Source organism: Anoplopoma fimbria, chromosome 15, assembly GCF_027596085.1.
Source record: "Anoplopoma fimbria isolate UVic2021 breed Golden Eagle Sablefish chromosome 15, Afim_UVic_2022, whole genome shotgun sequence".
Classification (NCBI taxonomy): Eukaryota; Metazoa; Chordata; class Actinopteri; order Perciformes; family Anoplopomatidae; genus Anoplopoma; species Anoplopoma fimbria.
In genome coordinates, this window is record NC_072463.1 from 7,084,755 (window position 1) to 7,093,759 (window position 9,005).

General features: G+C 42.0%; 1 protein-coding gene across 2 annotated transcripts; it reads left to right on the forward strand.

Moving 5' to 3' along the window:
- The first annotated feature begins 1,035 nt into the window (after window positions 1-1,035).
- On the forward strand, window positions 1,036-8,643 carry pax9 (paired box 9). 2 transcript variants are annotated; one of them, XM_054614318.1, is made up of 4 exons: window positions 1,036-1,172; window positions 1,758-2,372; window positions 4,718-4,842; window positions 8,345-8,643. In XM_054614318.1, the coding sequence occupies exons 1-4, from the start codon at window positions 1,169-1,171 to the stop codon at window positions 8,600-8,602; spliced, it is 1,002 nt and encodes a 333-aa protein (XP_054470293.1). In that variant the 5' UTR covers window positions 1,036-1,168; the 3' UTR covers window positions 8,603-8,643. The 2 variants fall into 2 exon arrangements, with proteins under 2 accessions (XP_054470293.1, XP_054470294.1); XM_054614319.1 differs by lacking the exon at window positions 4,718-4,842 and having other exon boundaries at window positions 8,345-8,613.
- The last annotated feature ends 362 nt before the right edge of the window (window positions 8,644-9,005 follow it).

Below are 9,005 nucleotides of genomic sequence, written 5' to 3' on the forward strand. Positions count from 1 at the left end.
ACTTTAAAGCTTAATGTTCGTCTAAATAAATCACACCGTATTTAATTTTAAATTGGCACAGGGGATTAAAACTAACGTCTGTCATGTATTTTCTAAATGCATGACCAGAGATTTTTTTTTTTTTTTTTCTTCCAAATGTTGAACATTTTGACCGCCTCGTTTGCAGCTCGAGATCATCCCCGTGAAGGGTTGGTTTTGTGTTTTTACAAAGAGTAGCAGCGAAAACATGGGCGAAGAAGGAGGAGGAAAGGCTCGACAATCCTCTAATGCTCTGAGATACAATTTAGAAGAAAACAAAAATCTGCCAACTGCATTACTCAAAATCAATCATTCATTTCCTCCCGGGTCCTTAATGATGACATTTAAAAAAGGTTGAGATGAATGGTGGTGCAGTGGAGCGGAAAAGCCACCCAGACTCAGGTGTTACACCTTTCTCTGCTTTTATTAGAAAACTTGGAACTTTTTTTGTTGTTTTCTTTGGAAAGGGTTCATCCCCGTTATAAAACCAAAAACAAACTAAAATATATGCTTGAATGTATTATACGTTATATGGGGTTTTAAGTGCAATTTATTTTTCATTTTTCATGAAAATATTTGTATTTTCTTTCCCCAGGTGACGGATCCTTGTGTTGGAGCTTTTACGCATCTTTTTTTATTTAGCGCCACATCACTGCTGAGGAGGTGGAGATCTGATCCAAAAATCTTGATATTTCTTTCTACTCACCATATCCGTCTCAATAACAAACGCATTCATGGTGGTATATCCCCAACTTTGCTTTCTGATGGGAGCAGGACGAGGAGGAGGATGGGGGGAGGGGGAGGAGAGGAGGAGGAGAGGAGAGGGGTCTCCATGGACTTGTCATGTCAAAAACTTTTTGGACCAATAGCAACACAGCTCTGGGAAATCTCGAAAGTCTATTGGAGGGCTGGGCCAATCAGCGTGGGAGAAGCGTTGGAAGTCCTGCCTCCTAATTTCAGCAGATTGAAATGTAAGACTGTCTGCAGCGCCGTCAGGAAACACATCGAGCATTTTGTCCCTCTTGTTCCTTATCGCGCAAGAAGATTTTCTTGGACGCGGTTTCGGACAGTGGACACGCTGGACGCGGAGCAGGACCCACGCAGGAGGCACAAACCGGACGCCGTGTTCTTCGTTTGCGGCTTTAACACGATGGGTGAGTTCAATGTGGGATCGTTTCATTTTATTGTTGTTTTTTTTCTTCCTTGTCAGGGATGCAGAGACCCAGGGTGGTTCACATGTAGCGAGATACCGGCTGCTCGGTGGCGCTCCGGCGGGTCGGTGAGGCTGATGATCCGGTGGGAGGACACCAGCAGACTGAGTTATGACATGTGTCACTTACGCACCAGTTTTTGGGACTTTCGTCTGAAGTTTAGCCCGTGCCCATCTGCTGGTGCTTTTAACCAAACGTTCACACAGAAAATAAACGTGCTACATTTGTATTTTGGCGTGATAACCTTTTTGGTTAGAGCACTTTAAAAGATGAGCCTTTGCGTTTTTTTTTAAAATGAACTATTAAAACACGTTAAAGAGATTTGGTTGCACAATGCTCTTATAGAATAAGTAGATTCAAACACTTTTGCCATATTTGAATTACACAATCTAGTGTTTGAATATGAGGCCTTTTTTTTTAAATAGGTGGTCTAACCCGGGTGGGAGCGGTCTGTGCTGGGCCTTTTGCTCGCTTATGCTCGCTGTCTCATTGTTCTTGCCCGTCTTGTGCGTTTGTTTTTGACACCAGAGCCAGCCTTCGGTGAGGTGAACCAACTCGGCGGTGTCTTCGTGAACGGCAGGCCGCTCCCCAACGCGATCCGGCTCCGGATAGTGGAGCTGGCCCAGCTCGGGATTCGACCCTGTGACATCAGCAGGCAGCTGCGCGTCTCGCACGGCTGCGTCAGCAAGATCCTGGCCCGCTACAACGAGACCGGCTCCATCCTGCCGGGGGCCATCGGGGGCAGCAAGCCGCGGGTCACCACGCCCACCGTGGTCAAGCACATACGGACATACAAGCAGAGAGACCCGGGGATTTTTGCCTGGGAGATCCGGGACAGGCTACTCGCCGACGGGGTTTGCGACAAGTTCAACCTGCCCTCCGTCAGCTCCATCAGTCGGATCCTCCGCAACAAGATCGGGAATCTGTCCCAGCAGAGCCAGTACGAGTCAGGCAAGCAGGCGCCTCACCCCCCGCCCCAACCAACGCTACCCTACAACCACTTATACACGTACCCGACGTCCAAAGTGCCCACTCCCCCTGGCATGCCCACCCTACCCGGACACATGGCCATGCACAGGATATGGCCCTCCTCGCACTCCGTCACAGATATTCTGGGGATACGGTCTATTACAGAGCAACAAAGTAAGCATGGCTGTGTGGAGGGCGGTTGCTTTTGTTTATTGCACTACATTTAAAAACTGCGTTTGAAGAGGCTTTTTGCGCGCAAGTGTGCGAATGTGTGTGTTTGTGTGTGTGTGAGAGAGAGAGAGAAAGTGGATGTATTTGAGTTACTGTGATTGGGTTTTTTTACATTTATTTTATTTTATAGGCCTTCAAAAGTAACTATCAGGACGATATAAACTCAAAGGTCTCTATGGAGGGGAGAGAGAGAGAGAGAGAGAGAAAGTGGATGTATTTGAGTTACTGTGATTGGTTTTTTTTTACATTTTATTTTATTTTATAGGCCTTCAAAAGTAACTATTGGGACGATATAAACTCAAAGGTCTCTATGGAGGGAGAGAGATAGAGAGAAAGTGGATGTATTTGACTTACTGTGATTGTTTTTTTTTACATTTAATTTTTATTTTTATAGGCCTTCAAAAGTAACTATCAGGACGATATAAACTCAAAGGTCTCTATGGAGGGAGAGAGAGAGAGAGAGAGAGAGAGCTTAAATGCCAGTTGACCTGCCGACTAATATTGATTTGAAAGGGAGGCAGGTCAGTCCAGAAACAGATGGTCAGGCTTGCAGTAATAATTAAGAGGCGGATGTGTAATATTAGAGGTGAAGAGCATCACAATGAGGTGTGCTGTGTGTTGGCCATGACCTGGAGCCAGGCATGTTGTGCAGGACTGCGTATTCAGCAGCTTTTAACCGGCATTCGGGTCCCAAAAAAGGGGGCCAAGCAGCTCACACATTAAAGGCACGGGTTTTTTTTTGTTTTTTTTTCCCCCCACTGTGCTGCATGTGTTGTGATCGTCGCTTCTACGTGTCACATGCAGCAGGTATAGCTGGCTTGCATTCTGCGAGACCACAAATGTTTTGTTAACAGTGAAACGGGACCCGGCATAAATCAGTGTGAACGGTCGGCTCGGTGTTGTGAGAGGGGATTTCTTCTTTCTTTTCTTTGTGAGAGCTTGTGTTGTGGAGGGCGGTGCTGTCAGGCCACTGATCCCGGGCCTGCTGTCAGGATTCATGGCTACCAGGCTCTCAAACACCGCCCCGGCGCCTCTCCGCCTCTTAACGACCCAAACAAGACGTCTGTAAGGCGAGATATTCCGCGAGAAATCACGAGAGGATGAATGCGGTTGTTTTTTTGTTGAAAAGTTGCCTTTTTTTTTTTTTTTTTTTTAAACAATTTGCTCATTTTCAAAATGATTAGCAGATGTTTGTGGCAGGTTTTTTTTTTTTTTTTAGATGCTTAGTTTTACAGTAGGCCTACGTTTGGTGAGGCGAGAGCACATTTGCACCAAAGTTTTTTTTTTTTTTTTTTTTTTATACCAGTCAGGCTATTAAAAAAAAAATAGATTTTTAATATGTAGGAAATAGCAGGTAAAAGGAGAACAATATGTACAGGATTACTACTCAGGCCCAGTGCTTTTACTTGCGCTATCTGTATTATTAATTTGACGTGCATGCGTTGACACACACTGATTTAAACGCACATATATTAAATAGCTGAATTCTATTACTAACATGCAAAATGCTATTTCCACATGTCCAAAACGCATATTAAAAAAAAAAAAAAAAAAAAAAAAAAAAAAAAAAAAGCTCTCTTTATCGAGTTATGACTTTGGTGGGCTTGCTTTTCCCAGACCAAACGTTTAAGGAGGACTGTGTTTAACAGAGTATCCATCACGCACAGAGGAGGGAGACGGTGAAAGTAAATCTAATTTGTTCCCCCGACAGGAAGACGCTTTGCTGGGCTCAAATGTCGCTGACCCACAGGAGAGTCGTCTCACTTCTCCACCCATCAGCTCAGTCTGGTCCTCAGGGGAACCAAAACATTTGAGTTTCATTCACTTTTTAGACTTTTAAAATAAAATACTTTAACAACAAATCACAGTGTTATAAGTCAAACTCCCGATCAGAGACAGTTGAGGCTTAATCACGTTTATTGATAAATTAAATGGACTGAAATAAGAGAATATATGTTAATATTATATCACGTGCAGAGTGAGACGACTATAACATATTATGTTCATATTGGATTAGACACTAAAACGGCAATTTTTTTTATTTAAATGACAAAGAATAGAAATGTTTTGTTTAAACTTGACGCACAGTGGATGTTTGGGCTTTTCGTGCGTAAAATGACAAATAGTCGTTCTCCCGTGCAAAATGTCTCAGTTTATGGTCAAATGCAACCTGGCTAACCTGAACCTGCTCGATGGATGAGAGGCAGCGGCCTGTGCGGGTCTTTTCCTAATCTTAAAATCTCCTCTTCCTCTCTTCTCCTCTTCCTCTCTCTCTTTTGCCCTCCCAGTTAGTGACAGTCCATCCTTTTCCAGCGCCATACTAGAAGAATGGAGCGCTATAAACAGGATTAATTTCCCTCCAGTCACTGGCGTGGATAAACTGCATTTAGAACCTGAAGCAAAATACACACAGGTAAAAAAAAAAAAAAAAAAAAAAAAAAAAAAAAAAAAAAAATGCACACCTCTCGTTTTTTTGCAACCTAAAAAAATGCAACATTAGTGAAGAGAGTACATCCAAACCTCTGGCAAGCTGGCTTTTAATCCAATTGACCTCTTGGGTACGTCATAACTTTTTTTTTTTTTTACAATTATGTGGCTTGGAAATTTACACAGCTTTAATGCACTTCTTCTGCTGGCTAGTTGGTAATGGAGCTTTTTTAAAATCTCTTATTATTGTTTCACTTCCTGTACATCCTGCTGCATCGCCAGAGTGAAACTCATTGAATATTCAGTAGGTTAAAGAGATTTGGAGGGTATAGTTATTCTCTTGATTCTTGTTTTCAAGCTTGATATGTTTTTTTTTTTTTTAATTCATTTTGGCGTGTTAAAACACTCAGAAACTGCTTGGACCCATAAATAAGAGTCAACAAACTTAAACGGTTTCCTGGTTAATGATTCTAACATAGGCCTTCAGTATTTTTAATGGATTGATTTAATCGTTAGAATCAATGCAGAGATTGAGCTGCATAGAAGGAACATTGATCTCTGCAGAATGTGTATTTGTCACGTTTATTGCGAAAATATGCAGCAGGTTTTTTTTTGTATAAAAGAACTGTCGTGCAAGCCTAAACCTTCGGCACATTAATTATAATTATTATTATTATTCACTGAGTTCCAAAAAACAAGTACATTAATACACATAGCGACGCAGCATTTCACACATTCACGTTAATTTAAAACATTCAGTTTCCCAATTATAATTATTATAAATACAATTTATTGTACTCCCTGATTTATTCAGATTTGAATTATTTTTCCCCCAATGAAAATGTATTTTAATCGTTTTATAGGTTTTTATTTCCATTTCTTTCCTAGAGAAGGTGTAACACGTGACGGGCTATGAGTACCCGATGTGTGCGCACGCATGCGTCCTTGTTTTCTCCTATTTTGACAGACAGGGCGTCCGATTCTCGTTACACACACAAATATATATATATATATAATCAATTTCATGCCGCATAATTTATTTAGCCACTTTTCACGCTTGTAACTCAGACCCCGGCCCGGTGCTGTGCGACCTGCAGCGTTACGTCACAGAGGACACGCTGACTGTCTGAGCGGTCAGAAAACCGACCATACAAAGACACGAGTGAGCCTTTAAATGCAGAAAATAACAACTCTAGAAATTACAGACTTTTATTGCGTGAAAAACAAAAAAGTAAGTAGTGTTCCAGCATAAGACTGGAGGATGAAACGAGCCTCTGTAGCTACTGCTCTCATCTAATGTGAAATAGATGCGTTTATGCTTTGAGATAAACACAGTAAAAGAGAGATGTCATGTGAGCAGCGTGCTGAAAAGAGTTCAAACTGCATTTTTTATTTGAATTTCTAAAACTAAATGTTACTTGTTTTGCTCTTTTTTTTCTAATTGGTCTTATTCTTATTTTCCGTAAGGTAGAGTGTCATTAAAAAAGATAATTCAAATGGGACACTGAACACATCATCGGCCTAAATCAAGTCCACTGATTGGCCCATGAGGCCTGTAGGCGCTGTGCGGAGGGCAGATGCTCCCATGGGACACTAGAGAGAAGAGGAGCATCATTAAAACAGATTTAAGGTTAAGCGGCGGCGGCTCCACGTTTGGAAAACGGTTGAACCCTTCAGTAAAATGGATTTTCCCCCAAGAACAGCTCTTTATAACGGGGTAATAGTTGTGCACACGGTATTAAGGTTCTTTTACATATTTTTAATGATTTATTTGAAATATAAACAGTGGGATCAGAGCGTGACAAAGTGAAATACGTTTGAGTTGTAATTATTTGGATGAATGGCTTCAATGCTTTTATTTATTAATCAGCAATGCTTTTTTACGTGTTCTTATTAATACTAATCCAAGAAGGCATCAACACGTGTATTATTTAAAAATATATATTTTGACAAAAAAAAAAAAAAAAAAAAAAAGGATTAACCTAATCAAATTCATTTTTAAAAATATTACTTAAATACAATACACACATTTAATATTTTGAATAGGATGGGTATGATAATATATTTTTTATAGGTATATAAATATTAAATAAAACCCATGTCTAATTTCTAAAATATAGAAAATATATTATAGATACTTAAGAGGTATATTCACTTCAGTTTTGGATGAAAAAAACAAATACAGCTAAACATATCTGTCAATCTATAAGAGCCATAAATACATCCTTTGAAAACTTTTCGATGCGGTTGACTTTGTGTCAGACAGGTGTTGATCGTCTCTGCAGCCATTTGGCTGGAATGTTTTCATTGCTTTATACTGTAGTTGTGTGCGTTTTGTATGGTTCTTTTCATTAGTGGGAGATGTGATCATCCTTTAGTCTAATTAAACATTTTTCCAATGGATTTAATTGAAAAAACAACAACATTATTTTAGCTCAAAGCTTTTGTGGTTCTTTTCTGAAATGAGCTTCAGTATAGTTGAGCAGAGTGAAGACACACAAACACCCACAAACACCAACAGACACCCACAGTCACCCAACGCAGACCCACAAGGCAATCAGACACACACAAAACGAGGTTCCTCTCTATAGTTATGTTTTATAATCCCCACAAATGTCAGCTCAGAGTATTCGTTTTATATATCTATTTAAAAAAAAAACAAGCAGTGACTCTGGTGGACAATGAAGTCAACAAAACCAAAAAAGATCCCAATTTTAGAAATAATTCTCAGTAGTCGCAGACCACCCAGGAACAGAAATTTCAGCCTCCCTGTTGAAATGCTTTGGTGAATTCCTCAAGTTAAGTCCTGTCGCTGTGCCAGAAGAGCAAAATCCCATTCATGCTCCGAAACCCCGTGTTCGCCTCATTCTCTATCATATTTCCCCTCTTCCTGCCCTTTCACTCTCAATCTCTCATGACATCTGTTTTGTGGCGCTCCCCCCCCTCCCCAACCACCCCGTCTCCCATCGTCTGACGTGGTGTATCAACGCAGGCCTGGAGTAAAGGTCCACTTTTTGGGGGGTTAGAAAACAAGCCCCATAGACAGACGGGCAATCACGCATGTATGGTTTTTATCCATCCTTAATATGTTCCAGGGGCACGAGGGCGCATAATTGATCATTCATGCTTTCATCAAAATTGGGGAAAATGGGTTTTTTATGTGGTGGCTGTGAAGTTGGAATTATAGTTTCACTATTCCTTTCACTTTCCTCAGCTTTTTCCCCCCATTATAACTCAACAGCTTTGGTGTGTCTACCTGGGGTTGGGGGGGTCACCAAACAATGTAGCTAAAAAGTCTTGCTTCCCAATGCGCTGTCAAAAGACTAGTATTTGTGGCAGATCATTTCATGTTTTCATATTCTGAGGTAAACCACAGACTGAAAATCCAAATATGTGATTTCTACCCCGAGCAGGGGGCCCAAAAGACAAGTTACTTGCGACCTTTCAGACGTTTAACGCTGACTTTTCTCTCTCTCTTCTGTCCCCAGACGCTGAATGGCTTGCCCACAGCGAACAGCTATGTCACAGCACCCAGCATCCCTCCCTACCACCCTCCCACCACCCAAGTGTCACCCTACATGGGGTACAGCGCCACCACGTCGGCCTATGTGACCGGTCCCACATGGCAGCCGGCCAGTGGCAGTGCTCTATCTCCCCACAGCTGTGACATCGCCGCCTCTCTTGCCTTCAAGAGCATGACTGCCAACCGTGACGTCTTCCACCCCGTCACCGCCTTGGCGCTGTGAGGTCAAGACTGATGGGGAGAGAGCGCGGGGGGGTGGAGACAGACAGCGAGGACAGGAGACAACAAGTCTGTCCCGTGGCTTCATTTCATTCCCGCTGCCTCCTTTCCATGAAGGACTCGGCCCCAGGACCCATGTTTGTGCCCCCTCCTCCCCCCCTCCTGCTACACACAGTCAGACCAAAGACACCCAAGGAATAAACTGACAACAAACTTGTTTGAAAGAACTTGCAGGACAGACAGGTGTACTGAAGGACTGATGTATGACTGCTCCTCCATCCATCAACACAATTCCTCTCAGATTCTTTACTGCACACTTCTGCAAATGTCTTTGGGCAAAATGGGGTAATGTATAACTTCACAAGTACGCAATCAGAGAAGAGGGGGGAAAAAAACTTTGCATTAGT

Bases quoted from the DNA above. Each gene is read 5' to 3' on its own strand.
- pax9 (XM_054614318.1), top strand. The intron at 2,373-4,717 runs GTAAGCATGGCT...TTGCCCTCCCAG, and splicing joins GTCTATTACAGAGCAACAAA to TTAGTGACAGTCCATCCTTT. The intron at 4,843-8,344 runs GTAAAAAAAAAA...TTCTGTCCCCAG, and splicing joins CTGAAGCAAAATACACACAG to ACGCTGAATGGCTTGCCCAC.